Genomic DNA, 27,188 nt, shown 5'->3' with positions numbered 1-27,188 from the left:
AAAGCTCTTTCTCTTAGAGATAAGATCCTATACCTGGCCAGCTCAGAAATGCTGATAACAGGGATTCCTGGGTGGCTCAGCCAGTTATCGGCCTTTGGCTCAGGGCGTGGTCCTGGAATCCCGGAATTGAGTCCCACATAGAGCTCCCTGCATGGAGCCTGCTTCTGTTTCTGCCTCTCTCTGTCATGAATAAATAAATAAAATCTTAAAAGAAGAAAAAAAGAAATGCTGATAACAGAGGATGTCACAACTCACTTTTCAGGTCTCTTCTTTCAGATATAAGGTCAAAATATACCTAGGCTTAATGGGAATAAACTAACATTCTTTAGAACTGGAAGCTTAATCTGAATCAGACCATTGTTCAAGTACTTATAATTGGTCTAGAAAATCAAGGGCAACTTTCTACATAGCTCCCACAGAACCTGTCGTATATGCTCTATTAAATATCTAGTATTGCAAGTAAGGTGTGAAACATGGAGAGAACTCTACCACAAGCAGGCATGCAGTTTCAGGGCCACAGTCAAAACCAACACTAAATTGGGACACCTGGGTGGCTCAGTCTGTTTAAGCATCTGCCTTCGGCTTAGGTCATGATCCCAGGGATTTGACTCTATCCCATGTGGTCCTGCAATCAGGCTGTCTGCTCAGTGGGGAGTCTGCTTCTCCATCTCCCTCTGCCAGTGTCTCATGCTCTCTCTCTCTCTATCTCTCTCTCTATCTCCCTCTCTCCCTCTCTCCCCTTTCTCTCCCCCTCTCTCTCAAATAAATAAATAAAATCTTAAAAACAAAAAACCAACACTAAATTATAAGTGAAGTTTCACCCGGGATAACAAGATAGAGAAGTGGTTGGTCTGTTGAACCAGGCCCTAGTGAGCTAATAAATCAATGAGTTATTGATACCATGTATTAGAGTTTAAAAAGTTTCACAAAGTTGTGTCCTGTTTTCCTCTATAAGCAGAAATAGCCAAATCAATAAATGGGGGGAAATTTCATCTTTAGGTTCCTGAGAGGGTATTAAAAGTAAAATTATAGCATGTATTATAACTGAAGAACACCAAAGTCTGATGCTTTCAAACAAACAGACATGAATCTTTAAGTCCCACTGAGGAAATGAATCTTTGCTATGCTATGTACTTTTCTGTATCACTGAGATACCAGAAAGATTTTATTTAGTCCAGTCATTCAGCCCCTTTTAGGCACATTTGCACTGTGGGAAATATTCTCTTATTTATTGATTCTACTAGTATTTATTATGGAACTAAGTGCCAAGCTCTAGGTGTGTCATGACTGTGGATCAGAGTAAAATATAAACATGAATCAAACAGAAAATTAAGGTGTAGTTATAGCCTGTGACAAATGCTATAAAAAACTGAACAAGTTTAGTATAAAGGTATGGTACTGGGAAGTAATCTAAAAAGGCAGCATTTAAGTTGTAATCCCTTAAAGATGAGAAGAAGCCAACCATGTAACAAGCAAGGAATAAGCATGTAGGCTGAGGGAATAGCATTATAAAGTCCTGAGGGAGGAAAGAGCTTGGTGTGATTAAGGATATGGAAAGTGACCAGTATATTTGGAGTGGATGAAATGTGGTCAAAGACAAAGGCAGGGGCCAGAAAAAGCACATTCTAATAGTTTGAAGAAAGGAGTTTGGATTTTCTTCTAAAAGTGATGAGAGACAGCTTTGTGCTAGGACAGGAGCCACTAGCTACATGTGAGTGTTTTAGTCTTAATTAATTAAAATTACATTTCAATTTCAATTCCTCAGCCACACTAGTCACCCTCCAAGTACTCCATAGTCTCATGTGTCTAGTGGCTTCAATATTGGTTGGTACAGATATAGAATATTTCCATCATTGCAGAAAATTCTACTGGACAGTGGTGCGAAGAGGTTCCAGCTAGAGAATAACATGACTAGTTTTAACTTTTAAAAAAATGCCTCTGGCCACTGTGTAGATAATCCATTAGAGAGAGAGACAGAAGACAGTGAAGCAGATCTGTCGGAGGCTACTTGCAGGCAGGGCAAGAGGTGATAATGACTTAGGGTAAAAAAGTGATAACAGAGATGGAGAGAAGCAGAGTGATTTAAGGTAGATTTTGGAGACAAGAGCTACATGACGTGTTGAGAGTTTGGCTATGAGGGGGATAGATGAGTAAATGTTGGTGCCATTTCCTGAGTAAGGAAGTCTTGTTTCAGGGAGGTCTAGTTTGTAAGGAAAGTTCAAGAATGGGGTTTGGGAAACTGGAACAGAGGCCTCCCTGGAGATGTGTTTTTGGAGCTGCCAACAAATAGGCAGTTAATGTCAAGAGAATGGAGGATAAGGAGAGAGGATAGAGGAGGTGGGAACCTGAGGAACCTCAGTAAGCAGAAACAAAGACAAAACGAGGAACCATCTTCTTTTAAGCTCCTTCCTGTGAGAGTCATGGTTCTGCAGGGTCAATTCTTGATTAGCTCGGATTAATTTTGGGGGGCCTTCATGAACAGCCTTACACTGAGGTGGCCAAAAGAGAAACTTGCGAGAACAAATAGGAGAGCCCCTGTAAGACCCCCCGGGGAAGCACTGTGTCACTGGGCCAGGCTTTGGAGGGAGACTGATGCGGTGAATCCCAGCTCTACCAGTTGCCACCCATAAGACCTGAGCCCCATCTTTTATCTCTAAAAGTGCATTGTGGGAGAGTTAAGTGGGATTGTCGATGTAAAGCACATAGTCTATAGTTACATGAAAACTTTATCCCAAGACAGATGCAAAATACTTAGACCTGGTTCATCAGCATCCCTTTCCCGCCCAACAGGCATGAAAGCCCCAAGTACCTGCTTCCTTGGAGCCCTTATCTGGCTGCATCAACCTTCCTCCACTACTGATACACCTTAGCCTGTAATGGAAATGAGTAGGCTTTTCATAGATTATCATTAGAATTCTTAATATAACTTGAAATTTAACTCATTCAAAGTTTCATTCGTTATGTCCTGCTTGACTGAAGAAATTGAGGTTAATAGAAATTATTAGAAATGACAGAGGAATCATCACAACTTATTTTGGATCTTTTCTTTCCAAGTGAAAGGGAAATTCCTACACTACTTATTTGTTCTGTGACATTAGAGGAATATTTAGGGGAAAGGCAATTTCAGTTTTGATGAATTTGGGTGCTTGGTCAGAAAATACTAAATCTACTTTGAGACAAGCTAGAATTCTTGTTGATCAGATGCTACCCACATGGAGAGCAAGTGAGAAGAGAACCTAAGTGAGGGAAGAAAGACAACCATCATGAAGATGGAAAGATCAGGCCTCTAAAAAAAACCAGGTTGGAGATTCAATTTGACTCTTCTTTCTTCCTCTCCTCCCTCCCTAGATCCCTCCCTTCCTTTCTTCCTCCCTTCTTTCCTTCCTTCCTCTTTTTCTTTCCTTCCTTTTATGGAAGGAGTTTTAGAGGACTTTTAGCCAGTACAGGATTCCTCTCTTCCCAACCCTTACCTAGTTACTCAGTGCCTACTGGAAATTCCCAGTATTGAGAAACTATTGTTTTCAATTATCTGTTGCTGAGGAACAAATTACCCCAAAACTTCCTGGCTGAAACAACAATCATTATTTGCCCACAGTTCCCTGGGTTGGCAGTATAGGCTGAGTTCACCCAGGGCAGCTCCTCTCTGCTCTACATGATGCCGACTGAACTCACTCATGCATGTATGCCTCAGCAATGGGGATGGCCAGGACATTTCTCCGTGTACTCTTATTCTCCAGATCAGCCTAAGCTTTTCTACGTGGCGGCAAAAACTCCCTAGCAGCAAGAAGAAGGCAAGCCCCAATACACAAGCACTTTTTAATCCTCTGCTCATATCACTTTTGCTAATATCCAATTGGCCAAAACAAGTCACATGAGTATGCTCACTGTCGTTGTGGGAGGGAACTGCCCAAATGCATGGACCCTAAGAAGAATGAATCAGTGGGAGTCAATGCTGTATCAGTCTACCCCAACTCACATCTGCCTCAGAAACTGCTTTATTCTCAGATACTCTTAATTGTCAGAGAGAGAGTGAAAATTTGTCTCCTAACTAGAAATCCAAGGATCCAGCTCCCCTAGAATGGTAGGCAGGAGCATTTAGTAGCTCTTGGATGTTTGACTTGTAGTTGGTTTTGTCACATGAAGTCTCTTGTAGGCCGGAAGGGTTGATATCTCTTCCACTAGACACTCCCTCAATTTCAGCCACTCTTGCAGGTCTGATACTATCCCTCAGAGAAGCCCCATGGGAGATCTGTTGTGTCACTGTTGTGATATGTATCAGTCTATTATTTTAGTTCTCAGTGAGGTTCTATGCAAACTAATCATCATCCCCACTAACTTCCTGTAGCCAGCATTCAATGTCTCTCAATGTTCCAAGCTTTTAAGCTATTTCGCAGGCACTAAGACTCAACACTTGTGTTAGGAATGTGTCTCCAGATGTCTCCTTGTCTCTGTTGCTTGATTTGACCCTATTAATATAAAGCATTTAAAAGTGCTGGGCACTGTTTTAAATGTATTATGTGGATTAATTATTAAATCTTTACAATAATTGGGGTACTGGGTGGCTCAGTGGTTGAATGTCTTTGGCTCAGGTCATGATCCTGGGGTCCTGGGATTGAGTCCCGCATCAGGATCCCTGCAGGGAGCCTGCTTTTCCTTCTGCCGATGTCTCTGCCTTTCTCCATGTGTCTCTCGTGAATAAAAAAAAAAATTAAATCTTCACAATAATCCTGAGATAGATACAATTATCAGCTCCATTTTATGGAGGAGGTATCTAAGACATAGAGGAATCAAGTAATTTGCTAAGGGTCACATGCCAGGAAATTGGTATGACCGGGATTCCAACTAGGCAACCTGATGTCAGTCTCACTCAGCCATACCTCTGTACAGTCCCTCGGGATGCAAGGGTTATCTTGCAGAGACCATTTGTCAGCCTTCATATCCATCTGCTGCAGCACCTGGGGACTGGGCCTCCCTGAATGACTCCACTTCTCCCTGAGCATGTGATGTTGTCACAGGTGCAATGGGAGTGCATCAATCCAAAATACAAAGCCAAGAAGAAGAATTATAAGAACTCGGGCATGGTGATTTTGAATCTGTGCAAGGTACGTATGTAGTCCCTCTTTCCCAGTACTGTGAAGCTAGGGCTGGGAAGAAGAGCTCAGGTTGTACGGTCAGTGGGAAAGGATATCAAGGAGGTGTGGTGTTTTTAAAAATAAAAATCAGAAAGTCAGTGTATTAATGGATGTGCAATGAGAAATGTTAAGCATGCATGGCCTTGGAGTTTTGGTGGCTTGATGCCACTTTCCCTTCCACAAAGATAGTCATACCCCCAAAGATGAGGAGTCATGTGTCAGGCTCTTCTCTGTCCAGAACAGCATCAGAGGGAGATCCCCCAAAAGGGTAATCCAACATTTCCAGAGCACCTACCATGTGGTTGTCACAGTGTTCAGTGCTTTGTATGTGGCAGCTCACCCATGCTGAAAGGGTGCTATAAACACAAAGCAATGGTGAAAGATCACAAGGGCCTAGAAATTCCTCCCAGAAGGGCTCTAACTTCACAGAAAATCCTACATGCTAATAATCAAATCTCTTAAATCACACCTAAGAGTAGTTCTGGCACTGGTTGAGTATTTACTATATGAGAGTAACTATGAGGAATTCTGTTTAACTTGTATCATAACCCTGAGATTTCTGCTGTCAACTGAGATCATGTAACTAGTCACACATGTGGTAAGTTTAAATACTGAGATTTTAACCTATGCCTGTCTGACTCTACCATATAAGACTTAAATGCCATCTAGTTTCTCTTTTTGTGTGTCAGGTTCCTTCTTCCAGATTTTTCTTTCCATGGCTGCTGGGTGCTGCAGGAGCACATCTTCTCATAGCAAAAAAAAGAGGGAAGGAAAGACAGATGTGCCCACCCCTTGAATCAGTCAGTGGGACTAGGGGATAACTAGAGGATTGGCCAACTGGGATCATTGTATTAATTGTGTCTTTTATTTTCTATAGTTTTTGATGCTTTAATGTCTTGGGGCCCTGCAGACCCAGGTAGGATCTGCTCCTCCTGGGGTTAGCTAATTCCTGGAGATAGCAAACAACTTGCTTGTGAGCATAGCTTTAATATGCAGACCTACTAATCCAGAGCCCATACCTGCAACCACCTCCTTTATGGAGCTCTCACATATACAGTCAATATTTCTGTGGCCCTATATCATCCCACGTACAGGCTTCAGATAATTAGAGGCCACCTCTATATTCCAGAGCCATCAAAATAATTGAAACTCTCCAATCCTAAACTAGTTTAACTGCTTACCCTACTCACTCATTCCTTACATGAAAAAACACAATAAGGACTTCTACCCACACTTTCCTTTCAATCTTTCTGCCTTCTGACTGACCCTCATGCTTCTCCATGTGGCCTCTGAGTGGCGTGACATGCCTCCGGTCCTTTGGGGAGCTGTGCCTGCTTCCAAAGGCACTTGTCTCTGGTCATCTTACCTTACAAATCAAATCCCAGGCACTTTCAAAACATCCTCATAGCCAGGGAAGCAGGAAGGAGAAAAGATCTAGATGAACCAGTTCAGTGGTTATCTGTCTCCTGTAGGTGACTGTGTCTAAATTTGTTTTGATCCTCCATGAATTGATCTCATAATTTAGTGCTCAGGGGCCAATGTTATTTCAACTCATTCCCAACCAAGTTCTTATTTCCTCGATATACAAGACAATAGGAGGGTGTCTCAACCATCAAGCAAAGCATTGCCAGAAGGAAGCCTGGAGTAGACACTGTTTAGGGGGCCAAGTGAACATTAGCCCTGAGAAGTCTGCCAAGAGATGTGTACCACCTGGAGGTGGTACCAACACAGGATTTATTGGGTCAGTCTCTGAGACGCTGCCCTGAGTATCAGATGGAATACGAGAATTGAGGGTCAGAATTCACAGGTAAAAGGGGGCAGTTTGTGAGCTCCATGACTACAGGGATCATGTCCCTTTTTCTCATCACTATATCCCTACCATCTAGTGCATAGTGGGGGCTCAATAAATCCTTGTTAAATAAATAAATGGATGAATATCACCCTGAGTCAAGCAGAAGAATCATGGAAGCAGAAATGAAGACCAGAAATTGGTAAGGCACATGAGAACACAGATGTTCATGGTTGGATAGAAAGCAGGGACCACGCTGACTCCCAGCCCAGAGGTCCAAAGAATGGACTATGCAGTCCAGACTGCCATCATTAGAGTCCCACCTCCACCACCTACTTTCTAGGTAGGAGATCTTAGCCTCAAATCCCTCCTCCACGAAATGGCACAAGAATAATGATAGTGCCAATTTTATAAGGTTGTTCTAAGAATTAAATGAAATTATGGATGTTGAGTCCCTGGCTTAGAGTTAGTGCTCATAAGTATTAGTCATTTTTCATGGTATGGCAGGAATGTAACTAATGGGAAACTGTCAGTAAAGGCCTTCTCAGGTCATTGCGATCCTGAAGCCACCAATCTAGATTACTTATGGTATTAAGAATGGTACCAGGACTGGGACTTAGACATGGGGAGCAAAACTGAAGCCAAGTGTGAGACTTTATTAATTTCAAAATAGGATTCCAAAATAGGAGTGACACTTGGAAAATACACTGTTAGTCTCTCACCAGAGATACTATAACCCAAGAGAGGGGAGCAGGGCGTGGGTAGTTGCAATCCTCACAGGGCCATCTGAATTGAGCATTGCTTTTTCTCTCCTTAACATAACAAAATCAACTGACCCCTTTTTTCCCCACAGAGCTCTTTCTACTCCTTATTCTAGGTTAGCAGCCCAACCCCAAAGATTAAGCTTCCACTCCATAAAGAAATAGATTGTGTTGTTACTAAAACCATTTCCTTTCCTTCTCCCATGCAGATCCACAAGATGCATTCTTTCTTGGACTACATAATGGGTGGCTGCCAAATCCAGTTTACAGTAAGTTCTTTCCCCATTTGTTTGTATTCAAGGAGCAAGGTATGGGGGATGGTGCTGGATTGTGGGAATGAGGAGACAAAAGTTTACTAAAACCCTTAACAACACAATCAACGTTTGTCAGCTTTGTTCAGTTCTCATTGCTGAAATATTGCATAGTATCATGTTTTTTGGTTTTTTTATAGTATCATGTTTTTAAAGTGAGTTCATATTTCCATTTTCTCCATTGAGTATGGCTGTCACACAATCATATCAAGAAATTCATGTCACTCAAACTCAGGTGATTTGAGAACCTTCCTAATGCTTCCCATTCTTTCAGTAACTATATGAGGCATGGAGCAGTGGGCATATTGCCAGATCCCATCGCCTGGTGAGTAGGATGGCAAGGAAGTAAGTCTCACTGAGCCAAGGCAGATACAGCCCAAACACAAGCACCAATGCCAAGAGTAAGCCATCCAAGTGGTTCATTAAACAATGAAAAGGTAAATTTCAGAATATTGGAGAACTAGTCTTTCAAAGTTGAGAAATAGAGTACCTAGATTCAGTGGATGGATCAGGGATCATCTCCTACATGTAATCTGTGAATACATGGGATTTACATGCTCCAAATATGTATTTGGGTGGGTTGGCTGGGTCTTTTTAAGATGCTGGTAGACCAAGCTTATGAGTCCATCTGCCCTGGAATAACTTAATATTCGAAACCCTCCTAGGTTTGGGCAGATGTGACCTCCAGAAAGAGCATCCTCAGATGGCCAGAGAGAGAGATCTGCTAAAAACCTATGGGAAAGCCACATGGCAAACAAGACAAATACAATCTGAACAGCTTTTGTTCCTCATCTTACAGATGCATAGTCATGAAGTTCAGCCCTGTTTAGCTCCCTGACTAGCTCAGTCATATGAAGAAAGCAAAGCAGATGGTTTAATTTTTTTGTCCAGGTTTAAGCCCAAGAGAGAAGACAGGACCAATGTATTTCTGGGACAGGGATGGTGGTACTCAAAGAACTAAAAGAAGTTCCAAAGGGATGAGTTTAGGGTTGTTTGACAGACTGACCTCTCCTTAACTAGAGGCTTGTCCTCTACTCTAATCTCAGAGGAGTCTACCTATGGTCCTCCCTAACCTTCGAGCATTGTTCACCTACCCCTCAATAGTTATGAGTTAATTATAGAATTTGGTCATTTCTGTAAAGTTTAAGGTTCTCTAAAGGTGCACCCACCCAGCCCTCCTGCATGCATGGCAGCACATATGGAAAGGAGCAAACCTACTCATTGTAAGCACACACACCTAACTCTAGCCTCCTGTGGGCTCATTGTGCTGGATATACACAAATGGAAGCAGAGAAGCCAGCAGTATCATAAAAGAGAGCTACTGAAAATAGTGTTCCACATTCTTAGGCAAATGAGCAACTCAGGAAACATTTATAGATTTTCCAGGGAAAGTTCTATTGATTTGGGTCTGTTTTAGAGTCTATAGATTCCATGCTCTTGAATAACTCTTTATTCAGCCTTCAGGGGCTTGCTCTGCTCTTGGAGTTATGCTGCAAAAACCAGCCCCCATGAACATCAGAAGTTTAACCCCACAGGGTCCCCAGCTCCACATGCTGGGTCCACATGGCCTGCCTGATAACAGAAGGATGACCCTCCCCTCCTCTCTCACTACTGCTGGTCCTCCCCCGCTGGGAGGCACCACCTTAATGGCTCTCACCACCACCTCCTCAGTTCTAACTCCTCTTCCCTTACCTTATCGACTAGTATCCCTCAACTTTTCAAATTGTCCTTTTATTAAGCTCTCTTGGATCATCCTTTTGAAGGGACTGTTTGTTTCCTATCAAGGCTCTGACCAATGCCTGTTACAAACAGGGGCTCGGAGAAAGCTTTTGCACTTTCCACAGATGCCTGGTATTTCTGACTCAACCTTAAGATGTCAAAAGTGGAGCATCTTTCCCTTCAGATGCCAGGCTGATGTATATTAGTTACTGTTATTGAATTATAGTGGATTGAACCCTAAACCTTAAAGGAGAGGTAAGATTTAGGAAAAACAAGAAATGAGATGGATATATATCATACTAGGTTTTTCCTTCAAAAGCATCCCTACAGGGATGGCTCAGTCAGTTAAGTGTCCAACTCTTGATTTTGGCTCAGGCTATGATCTCAAGGTTGTGAGATCAAGCCCCATGTCAGGCTCTGCACTAGGTGCAGAGCCTGCTTAAGATTCTCTCTCTTCCTCTCCTTCTGTCCCTCCCCACCTCCACCTCTCTTTAAAAAAAAAAAAAGCATCCCTATGAACTTAAATGTTTATGCATCCACATATTCTACTGATAAATATTGAAACCATATTTGTGTTAATATGCATAAACATGATATATTCAGAGGAGTGTTAGAGAAGTGGTTTGGATTAAGAATTTGGAGGGCTTTTAATTTTGAAGTAAGGTGGTAAATGAGGGAATGTTCAGAAGAATCTTGAGCAGGACATCGAAGCAATTGGGGACATGCATTAGGGAACTAAACTGGGCGTGTTTGGTGGAAGGCATCGAAGGTGGTGAGGGCACTCTGGAAGATGAAGCAAGAAGAGATTAACAGTCCTGGTGACAAGTAGTAAGAGGCTAAACCAGCAGTGCAGCAGTAGGAAGAAACACTGCAGCAAGAGAGACCAATAAGCTTTGGCCTGTGCAATGAGGCAACGGAAGACAAGAGAGAATGATGAGTCCAGAGGACTCAAATCTTTTGTGCCTGACTGACAATGCATGGCGAGTCTATTCATGGCAATATGGAAATCCAGAGGAGCTGCCAGTGAGATGATGGATTTGCACTTGGACATGATGGAGGTACTTTCAGGTCTTCCAGTAGAGATGGATCTTAGAACTATGGTCGTAGGCTTCAGGAGAGAGGTAGAAGCTGCACACATAAGGGTCTGGATAAGATGGCCAGAGAGAAAAAAGGTGTCTCAGAAAATTATAGATCTCCGGTGGGCAGCAAGGGGAAGAGGGGTAACCAATAGATGCAGAAATGCCAGAGGAAAGGTCCAGGACAAGCCAGAACTTCAAATGATTAAGGAGAAAATTTTATAAGATCAAGGGCAATAATCCCATATGTGAAAGAGAATTTAGAAGATGAATAAAAAACAGGGGCATGTGATAAAGAGGCATGTATCATCTTTTGAATGAGCAATTTTAGCAGCGTGAGACAGGGAGACCCAGGAGTTAGGGTGTAGACAGAAAGTAAGGAAGGGAACACAGTGGGTATAACTACTCATTGAGGAAGGCGGGCAGTGAAGAGGTGGCAAGAGGGGGAAAGGAGGATAGCAACTTGAGGATTAAAAGAGGGCAAGTTTTAGGCTAGAATCTGACTACAAGTAGAGAGAGAAGCAGCTCCAGGGGAGGGAAAGAGATTAAGATGCTAAAAAGAGCCCTAGTCAATGATTCTTTTTTGGTCAGCGGCACCACTTGAGAATCTGATACACAATCTATATCCTCTTGCTGGAAAATGCACAAACTTGATTCTGCACACAATTTCCAGAGGCCAAGGGCGCCCCTGAGGACGTTCTATCTCCTCGCGTGAATGCTCAAGTGCTAAGAATTTGAGGGCAACTGTCACATGGCAGTCCTGGAGGAGGCCGGGGGAGGTGGGTGGAGGAGAAACAGACTAGAGGGGGGGAGATGGAGTTCACTGTGTTTGGCACATGGCACAGCAGGCAAAAATAAAATTAGATACTAGAATTTCACACACAAAACACAAGATTATAGGCAGCATAGAAGAGACAGACACCATAAGGTATTTGGAAAGAAAATGGTAGAAAACTTCACTATTTCCTTTGAAAGTTACTGCTTTTCCAGATGCAAAAAAAAAAAAAAAATGTACTTTGTAAAGCAGATTTTCAGAGACAAGCAGTAAGCACCCTAAATGTCCAACAATAGGATAATGGCTATGTAAATTACAGTACCTCATTTAGGTGGATTATGATACAGCCATTCTAAATGATAATTATATGATTGATGATAACATGGAGACATATTTATGACCTATTGTTAACTGAAAAAAAAGAACATAAAGCAGAGCTACCCTATGATTATAACCAGATAAAATATTTGTGTGTCTATGTAGAGAGAGAGAGAGAAAAAGGGGAGGGGGCGAGGGAGAGAGAGGGGAAATCTAGAAAGGAAAAGAAACATGACTTGCTAAGCTAGTGGAATCCTAGCCTAGGATCCACAATTCTGTGGATCATCCCCCCATTCTGTGGGGCATCCCTGAGCTCCCAAAATTATGTGCAGAATTAGGTATGTGCATTTTCCAATGAAAGGACATAAATTTTGTATCAGATTCTCAAGTGGTCCAGGTGACCTTCAAAATGTATTTTTTCATATTTTCAGATGGCCATTTTTATTATTGATAATTTTTTAACATTAAGAACAGTATGGCTTTGCTTTTTCTCCAATTTTATAGTCTACATTTTGGTAATAGGATATAATAATCTGAATGGGGCTCCTCCCAGATTAACCTTCCACCCTAAAGAAAAAGATCACCTATTACGAATTCTCTCAGGCAATCTGCCCAGTCCCTAACACCTTCCAGGCATCCTCTGTCTACACTGTGTCCCAGTTTAAGTTTGAAATCACTACATTATATCCCAGGCTAAACACTGGCAGACTCTGGTGTACACCTTTGAGAAATGAGAATGAGCCCTGGGTTGAAAAGCGGAATGCTTAGCAGTTTGTGGGAAATGAACCAGGTGACCTTGGGATCCCTTCCATCTAGCCTAGGGTCCCATTTCTTTGCCCCTAGTGGAGTTTTGAGGAAATTGAAAAGCACAAGAGTTTAACCTGTCATTTAAGAAATGGTCTAGACTGAACAGTATCTCTACCTATCAGGCTTATTATACGGGTCCAAACTATATACAAATATAAAAAAAAAAAAAAACGTAAAGGAAAGAAAACTGCTGCCCCAGCAGATGATATGACAAAGGTTGACTGCAGATTGATTGCAGAGAAATAAGGCAGCTAACCAGAAGGTGGTTCACAGCAGCTTCCCTTAGAAAATATCCGGGAGGTTTCAAATGGCTTGTTTGTCACAGAAGAGAAGGGGATCTGAGGAGTGGGCTCATTTCATATAAGAAGCTAAGAATGTCTGAAGATAGATGCTTCTGATTGGCTTCCAGCCTTTTCTGGGAAGCAGCTCTGCACCGGAGGCTCGGTAGCAATAGAGGGAACATTGCACAGTCTGACTTGACAAGGGTTTGCAAAGCTGCTCCACAGCTCTGCTTAATGATGAGCGAGGCCTCCTGGGCAGAAGGGGAGAGCCACGGGCGGCCGCCTGTTCCCAGGCCGCGTGCTGAGAAGATTGGAGCACATACCAGAACCACAGGCTTTTGTAAATGCTTCATATCAGAAAATGAAAACGTGGCCACCCCACAAGCTCACCAGCATTCAGGAAGCCAGGCGTTGGTAGCCACCTCCACAAACTGGTATTTTTCAGTCATTTTCTTTGCTTTTATTTCTCAGCTTATTCCCGTCTTTCACTGCCTCCCTGTTGCTTTTTAAAATAAACCTAACCTTTCGCTCTGTTCTCTTTCCACTAATGCTAACTTAAAGAGCACAGAGAATTCTTGGTAGAAGGGCCACCTCCTGAAGATAGATATTTTATCTCCAGCTTCATCAGGGAGACATTAGAAACCGTAACTTGCCAGGAAAAAGATCTTTCAGCTGCTGTATACTTAAGACTACCTTGCTGTCTAGCCAATGATAAAATATTTTTGTTATAAGCGGTGGGAACTACAGAAAGGGGTAGGTGGTAAGGATCATTGGTTTCTTTCCTCTTTGTCCAGGTAAGTTTTCAGTTCATACCTTTCCCCAAAGCTCTATCAGAGTCTCTGGAGCTAGAATAACCTCTGTGGTTGTCATAGACACTGGGGCCATCCCTGTGGAAAAAGTGGAACCCCTCCACCCCCCTCCCCTGCCCCCAGAGGGCTGTCTGCAGAAAAAAAAAGTTAATTTTCCATCAGGCCTGTTCATATGTCTGCACAGCACCCCAAGAGCAGGCAACCCAACACCGACCTTCTAATAGTGGTCTTCAGGGTTCCACTATCCTCAAGATGTCATCTTGTCAGCCATCAGTCACCAAGTGCTCTTCATTTTCTATCCTCAATCTCTCTGGTCACAATCCCCCTTCTCGCTCTCGCCCCTGCTCCACACTAGTTTGTTAAGCAGAAGGGAATTATTCCAAACCCGAGGATGAAGAGTTGATAGAAAATGAAAATACAAACAAGGCCAGAATGAGGGTAAAGCAAGAGAGGCACCTAGGGTGCAAACTTTAAAAGGAGGCATTCGCTCTCGAGATCATGCAAGTGCAGGGTCAGCTGGCAATGAATGCCTTCTGGAATTCGTGTCCTCGTCACCTCTCTTGCCTTCCACTCGCCCCAACTCTATGATATGTTGCTCTGTTTTAAAATAAATTGTTGCCGACATCTATGTGTGTTCATCCAGACATTATACACACTTCTCCCCATAACACAACATATTCATTCAGGTGATACACCCGGACTTGAATGCTGCCACTTGGTGCCTGCGTACTTGGAGGATCTTGCCCATGCCTGGGGAGGAAAAGAGGAACATTTGAGTTTCTTGAGTTCTCATTTCTCTTTATGGAGGTTTTTCCCTTCTGGCCTTTGTATTACCTGGTTTCATTCTCTGGTTTTATATCAAGACACCAGCATTGTGTTTGTCACCATGGAATACCCTTGACACTCAGGTAATCAGCGCATGGGACAGTTTTCAACTGCAGCATCCAGAAGCACAGGCAGAGGATTGTGGTGATCCATGATGACGAACTTCATAAACAGACCTGATGTGAGCCATAGGTACTGGTTATCAATAACAACATCTCGTCACCTGCCAATGATTTGCATTTTAGATAAATCAGAGCAGAATCAAGGTTATCTCCATAACAACATTCCCATGTTCTCTAGAATTCTCTAGAGTCCTAAAATGCTTTCTTTAGTAGGAATAGGAAAGAGGTGGCTTTATACCTGGCCTTCCTAGCATTTTTTTTTTTTTACCTTTTAAACCCTATATATATGTGTGGGAGGTGCCGTTACCCCTAAGTGTGTCTCATCAGGACCAAAAGGCTAAGAGTAGTGGCTCTACATGCTTGAGCTTCGTGAACCAGGAGGACCCTAGGTATATATGGTTTCTTCGAACACTATCTCTCAAGCACCTCCCAGGTGTTCCTCTTAGAGAAGTTTTCCAGAAATAATCTGCATGTATTTGGACCTCTGTCTGGTTGAGGCCCCATGCGTGGGTCCTGGAGGGCTTTACATCTCCTTCTCATTCACAGAATACATGGAGGCCCCCCACACTCGAGCTTTTCATCACAGTCCTTGATTAAAAGGACCTTCACCTCTTGTCTCTCTTTTTTCCCAGCTGGATTTTACTGGTCCTCTTAGATCACCTCCAGTCATCCTCAGTAACACATTCTCCCTATTACACACACACATACACACACACACACACACATACACACACTTCAATTGCTCTTTGCCTACCTTTTACAACTGTTCTGATTAGAAAAAACTTTCACTCAAGGCCATTCATCTCTCCTAAATTACTCTATTACCTCTAGCTAGTCTCGCTACTTCCAGGCTAAATCCCCTCCATTCTTCATAGGAACTAACATACCCATGTGACATCCTGGTATCTTAGCCACAGCCACATATGTTCTCTTAGATGTATAATGACATAACAGAGGAGCAGTCTTCAGAGCCATATAGACCTGGGTTTTAACCCAGCTCTGTCTCCAGCAAACTTCATCACCTTTGGCATCAGGATCTCCATCAATAAAACGACAATCTCTTCGTACCAGAGATTTTAGGGAAAATGAAATAACAAAATACCTGGAAAGCAGATAACATAGTGTCTGACACAGAGTAGGGTTTTAACAAAGGTTACTCTTCTCTTTCTTCCCTTTGTTCTCTGAGTGAGGGCATCTCAGGGTTAGGGAAATACCGTGTGATTTCTCTCCACATGACCTTTTTTCCTTTTGAAACACTGTTAGTACCAGCATTGTATCAGTTGGTACTCCCTTTGTTGAAAACATCAGGGTATTCTGAAAATAGAATTTGAATCCTGCTTAAATTCTGTTTCCACACAATCCTGGGGAGGGGTGAGGAAGAAAAGGGGACACAAAATCACTGATGAAGAAAGTAAATTTATGAAAGAAAAAAAGAAAGATTGTAAGTGAACTCCTGTTAGCCTATAGCTTTTTCCTCTTCTAGTCACTTAGATTTGGTGGCAGCATTATAAGGAATTGGGGACATTGTCCCTTATTAACCTGACTCTTGCAGGCTGATCTTTTAGGAGCAGAAACAGAACACATAGTACCTTTTCTCTGTCCTTCCAGAAGTAACATCCCCTCCCCCAATAAATCCAATGGGACACTCCAATTATGTGGTATAGTGGAATGTTGTCACATGATGTACAAATAACATTTCCCAACCACAAGATCATAAGAGAAAATAAAGCCTTTCTGTCATTAGTAAGCCTATGAGAGGATGCTGACAGGCCCTAAAGAAAAAGAAAAGACGCAACATGATCATTTCTTTCTTTTCCTACAACTCCTTTTGTTTTAATCCCCATTATCTTTTCCCTACCCCTGCCCACTCCCAAGCTGAAGCTTTTTTTTTTTTTTTTTTTTTTGAGAGGTGTTTGCTGGGTTAACTTTTATTTAAATGGTAATAATGTTGGGAGACAGAAGAAATGTTCCTTCTCATTTTCACACTCTCCAGGCTTGAGGCTTTTGTTGTTATTTGGTGTTGCTAAATGGTGTTAAGGAGTCAATTCTTATTTAGATAATGATGCTAGGGGGTCAGAAAAAAATTAAGAAGTTCAAGGATAATATCTAGTTGGCAGCAAGACAGATATTTTTCTTCTCTACCTCCCAGTCATGATGCCATAGCATTCAGGCTTCCTCTCTTATAAGCAAGACTTCCCACATGAATGGAACCCAAAAGCTGAATGCCTCACTCGAAGCTGCTTCTTGCAGAAAATGTATTATAACCACTACAGCACGTTCCTCTGCAACTCACCACACATGAAAACATGACAATGGCTTTTTTATATAGACCACATCTTTATCACAGAATTTAGTTTTAAGGGATTTTACCTCTGCCTCTGAGATGGGATTGTCCTGCCTGAAGAGCAGAGAAGTCGTTTCTTAGTGAATTATGACCTGGGGAGCAGATACTCCACCCTTACTCCTGCTGCCTGGTGATGTGGATAAACAGTGGCTGGGCTTTCTGACCTGCATGTCAATCTCACGTTCTGTTTTGGCATTGGGGGAGAGGAGAACGGAAGACTACAGAAGTGGCCTCAACCAAATTAGTAACTTCTCTTACTTTCCTTCTTGGCAGGGTATGTGATGTGCTGCTTTTTCCATCTCAAGCCATGTCTTTTGTGTGGTTGGTGGATTACAATTCCTATAGGATGCATTCACTTTAAATCCACCCATTCTCCTATTTTCTCTTCCAGGTAGCTATAGATTTCACAGCCTCAAACGGAGACCCCAGGAACAGCTGTTCCCTGCACTACATCCACCCTTACCAGCCTAACGAGTATCTGAAAGCCTTGGTGGCTGTGGGGGAGATCTGCCAAGACTATGACAGGTACAAGACTTCCAGTTGGCTCAGGCCTTATCATCTCTCTGTGGGTTCTGATGGTTCCCTGGCTGATCCTTGGCAGAAAAATGGAAATGAAACCCAGCAGCTACCCATACTGAGGCTCATGAGGGAACAGGATAAAAGCTGACCCAGATGTTTTATCCTCTCCATACCTAGAGAAACTTGAGTTCATGCCATGTTCACCTTGGTCACACACACACACACACACACACACACACACACACACCCTTTCTCAACTTTCTTATTTGGCTTGCAAAACCACTTTACATTTTGTGAAGTTTCAGGATGTCTTGCTACTCAAAGTGGTCCATGGACTAGCAGCACAGCACCACCCAGGAATTCAGGATTGTGAGCCCCACCCCAGACTTATTGAATTAGAATCTTCATGTTAACAAGATTCCCAAATGATTTGTATGTACTTTGGAGTTTGAGAAGCACCAGTTTATTGGACAGTACTGCATCTAACCCTCACATTATGCCTTACCTAGTAGGCACTATTTAACAGAAGAAGAGAACTGCACAGGGAGGTTAAGTAATCTGTGCATGTCGCTCAGCCCGTGGTAGGATTTGAACTCAGATCTAATTCATTCCACTGCTTAAGCTCATAACCATGGTGTTTCACTGACTTCAAAGATATTGGTAATACTAGCAGAGTGTGTGTCTGCCCATGTGCGTGTGTGTGTGCCCATGGAAGTATGTGTGTGTGTGTGTATACAGAAAACATGATTTTGAGATCAGATAAGTATTACATTTATTTTTCCTTGATGGTAAATATTGACCTTTCCCACCAAGAGAATTGTGATTTACATAAATTACATTAAACTGAATTTACTTTGCCTTTTCAATATTTCTAGGTTGAGGTGAAGTTGTTCACCTGTCTGAGAAGGTTCTTTGAGGTAGAACCAATGTAAATATAAATATGGATAAATCTCAGTTGAGTCCTTAGTATGACTGTAAAACAAGGCTAGTTAGTGATAAGAAGCAACAAACTAACCCTTTAAATCAGGAAAATAAAGTGGCTCTGTCCTCCAGTTTCAGAGAAATTGTATGGAATAGCATGATTTCTGTTTTTTCTAGTCTCATGATTAGTGGGAGTTATATTCAAAACCTGTTGCCCCGGGCTCTATAAGGAATGAGACAATCTAGTGACCGCAATGTGCAGAGAAACCAACAGGACAGGTGATGCACAAGGTCTCATCAGTATCCTTCTTGCTGGTGATTTTCTGGATTTGGCTCGGTCATTGCCAGTAACTCAACTGGGTATGAGGGCAACCAGGGACTGAATGAACAGGTCCAGTAAAGTCAAACAGCTTTAAACACTCAGGCCCTTTCTGACACTTGCCTTCTTGTATGTTTAGAACAGAGGGCAATAGCATTTTAAATTACCTTGTTGAAGTGATACTTCTTCTACTTAACCTTGAGATATTGACTGTGAAGACAACTTGAATTTCAGCTCTGCTTTCTTTTGGCCCAAATACAGGGAGTATTCCTAGAGAGGGTATATATCATATGGAGAGTTCCACCAAGGAAAGAAAAAAACTGACAAATTGCATCTCCACTGCCAGAAACTCTCCAGACATCCACAAGACACCAAAACAGTCATTCTCTCCTTTCTAACGCACACACACACGAATGATTTAGTATACTGGTGTATGCATAAGAAGCAAGAATGAAGGAGGTGGAGGGATATCCACTGGATTACTAGTAACTTTTAAATCTTGAAATGCTCATAAAAGAAATAAAGTAGGTAAATCACTTGATACAATACAGTAAATAGATGCTTAATAATAAAGTTGACTCTTCAGGGGAGAAGGCAGTGTAATGATGAATTCCAAAGAAAAGATTGATGAATTGACCAGAAACGAAGATGCCAAAGCCCGGAGCCTTGGCTGTGGTTCTGCAGCAGATTTATGGGATGATCTCGAGTGGGCTGCTGAACTTCCTCCGTTTCCTGGTTACTTCACATGCAACATGCGGACACTACAATCCGAGTGACCCATGCATCTTTTAGATGCATAGCCTAGAGAGCATTTTGTATTCATGCAGAAATACAGATTCAATATAAAAAAGAGATCTGACACCTTGGGGGCTACACGAAGAATTATTGTAAATGATTCTCTTAAAAATTTTTAATAGGATAATACCGAAGCGATCGGCCCAACCGTCCAGGAAAATCAGGCTTCTGCGGCTCAGTGGAGCTTTACGTATACGTATACACATATGTATAAGGAAGGCAGCTCAGCATTAAAAGGGGGAGATACCTAAGGAAGACTAGGCCTGAGAAGCCCAGGCCTCTCCTGACAGCCTCCCAGGAAGAACGCGTAGCGCAAGCTGCTCGCTTGAGAACTGACAAGGTTGGGCAGTTCCTCCCCTGCGTGGGTGGATAGACAATAGACAGGCAGAGTCAGGAAATTTCAAGTTGGGGCTTTGGAATTAATTTATTCTCACATCAAAGTCACTGAGGTTGCTGTTCAAAAGAAACACTTGAATAAAAACTGACAGAAGGAGGCTTTCCCCCTCCTGCAGCGACAGCGTGGTTTTTAATCCCCGTGAGCCTTAGAAATGGCTCCCAGCCTCTGACAGCCCAGGGTTTTTCTTTCTGCCTTGTACAGTCATTGCTGAGGGGTCAGCACGAGGTGATCAATGGAGTAGAACAGCTGGTGAGATGCACAAAGCCCCTCTCAGGGTGGCCTTGAAGGGGAAGCTTTTCCACAATACCTGGTTCTAAGCCTAGAAGACAGTCCCGCTCTGTCCCTGAGCCTCTGAAAAAGAGAACACTGCCCATACTCTCCCCTTGGACTCCCCAAGCATACACACAGGTACACACACGCACATACATGCACACACACAAGCTCATGTATTCCCTGTTGGTTGTAGCACTTGCCCAGCTCCTGTGAACATTCTGGTCAAGCTGCTCAAGATCAAGGTGACATCCATTCCTTGGGCCCTGCAGACATGTGGGTCTCTGACCACCTGCCACATCCTCCAACCAAAGGCTGGTCTATCTGCTCTCAAGAGAGTATAGATACTGAATGCATTGTTTGGAAGCACAGACTGCCATTTCATGGATGTGGCCACCCCAGAATGACACCCAGGTTTCAGCGACCTGTGAAGGAGGCAGGAGTCTTCCTGCATGGTGTGCTAAGAGGCAGACTTAGGTCTGATGCCCAATCTGACAGGTATTGGGTTTAGAATCAGAAGATAGGTTTGTATCACAGTGCTACCTCCTCCACTCTACCAACACCAGTCAGTGGTTCTCAGCCTTGGCTGCACCCTGGAAACATTTGGGAAGTCTTAAAATATGCCAATGCCTGGGCCCCGTCCTAGAGCCTGATTTAATTAGTCTGGTGTACATCCTGAGGAACCAGGATTTTTTCATGGGCATTTTTCTAATGGCATCCCAAGGTGAGATCCAGAGTTAAATCAGTGAGATGAGTGAGATGGAATGGCTAAGGACCTATGTAGCCTCTGTTGGCTGCCAGGCACCTCACATGGTAAAGACAGAGATAAATTAATAAAGCATAATTTTCCCCCAGTTGGTTCTCCATCTCAGGGAGAAAAAGGCATGTAAATAAATCACAGCCCGGCAAGGTTAGGGCAGCCTTGCCCTGTGTAAGGATGGGGACTGCATCAAGAGAGAAGGATTAAACTTTATCCTTTGTGGGAGAAGAGGTAGTCAAGGTGGGGGCCTTCTGGGGATGGCAAATTCTGGGATGTTCAGAGTTTTGCTGAATCTGTCCTTTGTTGTCATTAGAAGATGGATGGACTTACCTTTATTATTCTTAATCTGTAGTCCAGACCAGCCTCCTACGAAGGGCAGAGTCAACAGGGGTAATAGAAAGAGCATCAGGTTAGGGTGCCTGGGTGGGTCAGTGGGTTAAGTGTCTGCCTTAGGCTCAGGTCATGATCCCAGAATCCTGGGATCAAGCCTCACATCGGGCTCCCTGCTCCATGGGGAGCCTGCTTCTCCCTCTCCCTCTGCCTGCTGCTCCCCCTGCTTGCATTTGTGCTCTCTCTCTCTCTCTCTCTCTCTCTCTCTCTCTCGTTGATTTATTTAATTAATTAATTATTAAAAATAATATGAAAGAACATGGGGTCCTAGTGACAGGAACACCCTGGTTTCAGCCCCCAGCTCTGCTACCTCTATTCTGAGGTTTCCATTCCATGGGCCTTGGTGTCCTTGATTTCAAATGGAAGATTTCTCGAACTTGCCTTGCAGAGCAGTTGTAGGGATAGACATGACATGGCTAGCTAGCACATGCTCTGCCTGCTATGGTCAGTAAATGATAGAAGCTATAATCTGGGATACTCTTAATTAGTTTTAAAAATAAACTGAACACAAAAGGAAAAAGGGATTATAGTGTCGGATCTAAAGAACATTGTAGACCAATGACCTTTACTTTTTGGTTCTGAGCACATAGCCCTGAAAAGAATTTTATAAAAATGTGTAATCTCACACATTCTTACATTGAAATCCAATGTTTTCTATCATGAGTTTAAACAATGACAAAGACTGAAAATCCTGGTGTATTGTAAATATGGACAATTAAAAATAAAACTCTTACATAATTCTTGTAAATGCATCCAGTAGGATCTAAATGCCATAGCTCTGTGATAATCACCATCTTTCGAAAATTCTGTGTTGAAAAGTTTCAAAATATTTTTAAAAATCTTCTGTTTGAGTATCACAATGTTAGCGAATAATTGATCGAAAGAACATAAATATATTGGAAATGTCAATATCTAGTTACTGTCTATGAAAAATTAAAAAAAATTAATGAAACAAATAGTGGAGTTTTTCCCCAAGTAATTTACATATCTGTAAATAAATGCTAAAATGCTAATACGAGAATAGAATAGCATCAATTATAATCTAATTTTTTGTCTTTATAAATATAAATTCTAGGAAACTTGTTCTTGTAAATAAGTGCGTGGTAATGGAAAGAGTTTGACTAGCAGTATTATCATTTCTTTCAGTTCTAATTTATAGATCAAAAAAATCACATAATGGTTTATCACCAAAATGTATTGTTAATGATCTACCAGCTGATATCAACACTTCCTACAATTTTTCAAAGCAAAAACTGGCAACTACCTAACTTGCAAAAGGATTTGTTTCCTAATTCTCTTATTTTCTACTGCAATGGAACAATGCACCATTGTAGTTAAGATTCAGAATGGGTAAGGAGAAGGATAATTGTGAAGGGGAAGGTGTGAATTGAGAGCAGGTCTTTCTATTACAGGTGTTCCCAGAAGATCAATTTTAACAGAGAATATATATGAAAGTAGAGAAACTGAATACTGATTTCCTTTAAAAAAAAAAAAAAAAAAAAACCAGGTCTCCTATCCCCAGAAGAGCTTTGTATTTCCATGTACCCCAGTGTTAGGACCACTGTCTTAAAGAATAGTCTTAATTAAATGTCTAGGTGTTCTGAAATGCCATTTTGCTTTGAGTCAGCCTCTGTTGCCTTATGGATGAGGTAATTTGTCTTTATTTTTATTACTCTCTTTCTTCATCTCAAAGCCTTCCTTAACAGAAGGGTAAAAATGGTATTTGAAAATGAATCTTCCATCTGGTGATCATTTGACCAAGGTCATTCTCTAACATGTATCCAGTAGTCCTGAACTAACAAGTTCAGGATGACATGCTCATTACCATTGAAGAACATGGGCTCTTTTATTGTATTTTATAGTATTTTATTCTAATAGTAAGAAATATTGCCTTTAGCAATGTAGTAATATTGAATTTTCCAAGTTGGCAAGTTCCCCCCATCATTTTCCCAGTAGTTGCTGAGCGGCCCTTTTACTCGGTGCTAGATGGATTCAATTTCAAGTTCTTTGATGTGCTGGCATACCAATGCTTGCTTGTGTGCTCAGCCTGCCTTCTCTTGCCTTTTGCGTAAGACTCCTATCTGCCTACTTTATTTTTTTTTTTTTACCTACTTTATTTTTAATCAGGAATAATGAATGTTTAAATCCATTGTGCTTAGGCTTAAAATTTTTTCTTTGGTATGTTTGTTAGTTAGAGACTTTGTGGTGGCTAACTTCAGAGAATTGATGTCCTCCTGGGTCATTAATTATTCCTCTTGTAGGTGAGGCATTTTCCCTACCTCCTTGCTCTTGAAACTCAATTACATAACAGTGCATCATGCTCAGCAAACTTCAGATCCCCAACGGTGGCTTAGAAGGTATAAAAAGAATATCATTAAGGCTGGAACATTGGTTTGGTGATTAGAAAGGGATGGAATATTAGATCTCACCCTTCTTAAACTCATCAAAGAAAAAAAAATAAAAGGTGTGGAGACTCTTAGGTTTCTGTTTTGACTTCTGAGACATCTCCGGGTTGGAAGAACCAGGACCCATTCTCCACCCTGGAAAGTTTTCTTCTAGACTTACCCCAAAAGTACCTCTGAACTCTCCCTCACAGATTCCTATCCATACCTGCTCCCTTTGTCTTGGTTAAGGAGGAATTATTGAAGCAATGTATTTCAGTATTTCCAAGGACCAGAAGTATTTTTTCTCAGAGCTGTGGCTAATCCTTTATAAGCTGTTGTGTTTTTCTATTTACCAGTATTAATACCTTTTCTACTTTATGCCAGATGCAATGTACCACAAAGCTCGTATCTACACAACAGTGAGGAAAAGAGAGAGCTGGTGGTTTTCTGGCAAACTTGGCTTTCTTGTATCTCCTAACCCCTACCCCAAATCTGCTCAACTTGGCTGCATTTTGGTGAAGTTTTATCAAAGCCTTCATTGGCTACTAAAGACCTCTAAATCTGATGGTGATGAGTAAAAATCTGGTTTTTGTACTTTGACTTCTCTGTCAGCCTTGAGGGGGTCCCCTTTTGTTGACAGAGCCATTCAGGGACTGTGAGACCTAATCCGAATTTCCTTTTTTCTTTGGCTAACTCTGCAAAGAACAGAGAAATGTAGGGATTGTTCCAAGAATAAATCTCAGCTGTATTTTTAATGGGAGAGAAAATAAAAGGAAGATGGCATGAGAAGGATATGCCTCTGCCAAGAGCAAAATTCCGGAGCCCCATTGAAACAAAATTTGCCTAAGGAGAGTCTTATTTATAGTTTGGCCAAGGGACCCCATTACTGCAAGTTCCAGAAGGAAGTCACATTTAATGCTATATACAATCATTAAACCATAATGGGACAGCATAAAAGACATGGCCTTTAGAATCACACAATCCTCCCTGGTTAACACCTTCGGCCATTTTCTTAGACTTCTCAAGATTCAGTTTATTCACCTATAAGCAGGAATAATGAGTAGGTGGAACTTCAAGAATTGCATGAGAATCAAATAAAAATGTACATTGCCTACCATCATACCCAGCACATTATATGTGCAATTAAGGTTAATTCTTCTCTCCATCATCTCACCTATAGTATAGTAAGGAATTAATATAACATACATGAATGAGTAAATTAAGAGGATTTCAATATGCATAAGATAAACCAAGCCATGATTCAAATCATGAGTTATCCAGTCATTAAATATTTATTGTGCACACACTCTATGGCAAGTATTATGCTGAAGAGAGGGGCAAGGGACAGTTTGGGACAGAAACGCAGTGGAGATGTAAAGATATTAATGCCAAAAGAAACAGCATCCTTTTGCATTCAGGAGACAAAAAAAAAAAAAAAAAGACATGTAAACAATGTATCATTGTTTGTATGAGTTAAAGTAAGGACACAATGAGTCCTGGAGAAGGAACCAAGCTCTGACAGTTAGCTAGCCTTCCAAGCTTCCCACTGATTTTTTTTTATTTTTTTTTTATTTTTATTTATTTATGATAGTCACAGAGAGAGAAAGAGAGAGAGGCAGAGACATAGGCAGAGGGAGAAGCAGGCTCCATGCACTGGGAGCCCGATGTGGGATTCGATCCCGGGTCTCCAGGATCGCGCCCTGGGCCAAAGGCAGGCGCCAAACCGCTGCGCCACCCAGGGATCCCCCCCACTGATTTTTAATATCTCTTTGAATTTAGACTTGTCTGGATTTGAACCCTGGCTCTAACTAGCAGCCTGATCTTGGATAAATCACTTTACCTCCCAAGGCATTTCCCTACCCTGGGAAATGGGAATAATGATATCTCCCTACAAAGATTTTGAAAGATAATATATATCAAAAACCGTAACAGTCAACCACTGGAGTTAGGTAACTCATGATCACTTTTCAAGAAAATTGGCGTAGGAGAGTTGAGGCAATCCTGGGCCATTTTATTCCATAGTAACAAATCTAGCAAAAAGTTATGGGAAGAAATTGCAGACTAATGACTGTAATGAACTTTGGGGATTCCTTCTTGATTTTAATTACCCATGCTACTGCTATCCCTTTTTACTACAGATAATCAAGAAGCATGAGTCAGCATTTGACATAGTAATGTCCTAGTGAGGTAATGAAGGTTCATGTTTTTCTTCCTCATTAGATGAACAAATGAAGCAACTTCTTTTTTTTTTTTTTTTTTTTTTTTTACAGTGACAAGATGTTCCCAGCCTTTGGGTTTGGTGCCAGGATACCCCCAGAGTACACGGTGAGTGAGCAGATCCTTTGCTGTAGCCAAAGAATAACTTGCACTTTTCTAACAGGAGTTCACTTTTGGCCCTTGATAAAACGATGTAAGTAGAGCCCCAAAACTCAGAAATGGTCTTCAGAACGAGTGAGATTAGCTCACTGGAGCCTATCTTTTGATAAAACTCAATCTCCTGGTATTCTGGATAGGTCTTCTCAGAGGTCCAAATGAAGGGTCATGTTGAGCTTCTTAACAGATATGGTCAAAGACTGAGAAAACACTCAGGTAGTTGCTCTCCACTGGCTCAGAACCTATCTATTCAGATATCTCCCAGATAAAAGTCCTACCAACAATGCCAACTGTGAAAGTCTGTGACAAGAATGTCTACAGATGCCCTCATTCCAAGTCTCTGAGCAACAGGCCTGTGTGAGGGAGAGACACAGAGAAGTCCTGAAAGTTCCAAGGATAACCACTGTGGCTTCAAGTATTAGGAAGCTGAAAGATTTCTGTGAAAACACTGGAGTCCTATTTGATAGTCATTTCTCACAAACAAGGAAGGCAAAGATTGTGAAGAGAGATTTGCACTGCAGTGGAGCTGAGGCATTGTGCTGTGGTATACCAGATGCTCCTGTGGGACACTCTCCCCAGAGAACTCTGCTCCCACAAGTAGAAGGGCCTTGGAGAGACAGAAAAGTCCCTGCCCCAGCTTTACCAAGTCCTCTGAGGTACAAGCTAAGTGGAAGCAATACTGCTCAGTCATCAGTTTCTCTTTTACTGATTGAGTCACAGGGCAGGAGAAAAATGCTGACATTTTCTCCCACACCAGAGCTGCCAGACCAAGCCCTTTTCCCTTTTGTGTACTTTTTTGAAAGAAGAGAATCCATACCCCTGTTACTGCTGGAGTGAGCAGTGGATGGAGTGGTGTGTCTCTCTGACCTGTCCTCTTTCTTGTTTGCCTTATATCCCACACTATCTTCCCTGCTAGCCATGGCTACAAAATTATAGAAGTATTTGTTGGAAATTGAGCACATGGGGAGGAAGAACATGGGACAGGAGTTAC

General features: G+C 42.0%; 1 protein-coding gene across 1 annotated transcript in view; it reads left to right on the top strand.

Moving 5' to 3' along the window:
- CPNE4 (copine 4) overlaps positions 1-27,188 on the top strand; it is a 332,370-nt gene that overhangs the window by 288,436 nt on the left and 16,746 nt on the right. The window contains exons 8-11 of the mRNA XM_055321334.1: positions 5,016-5,102; positions 7,892-7,951; positions 17,461-17,594; positions 26,095-26,149. Coding sequence (XP_055177309.1) covers positions 5,016-5,102; positions 7,892-7,951; positions 17,461-17,594; positions 26,095-26,149 — 336 coding nt within the window. The remainder of the gene's footprint in view (positions 1-5,015; positions 5,103-7,891; positions 7,952-17,460; positions 17,595-26,094; positions 26,150-27,188) is intronic.

This window comes from Nyctereutes procyonoides, unplaced genomic scaffold (genome assembly GCF_905146905.1).
Source record: "Nyctereutes procyonoides isolate TBG_1078 unplaced genomic scaffold, NYPRO_anot_genome, whole genome shotgun sequence".
In the NCBI taxonomy this organism is placed as follows: domain Eukaryota; kingdom Metazoa; phylum Chordata; class Mammalia; order Carnivora; family Canidae; genus Nyctereutes; species Nyctereutes procyonoides.
This window is presented reverse-complemented; position numbering and strand designations above follow the sequence as displayed.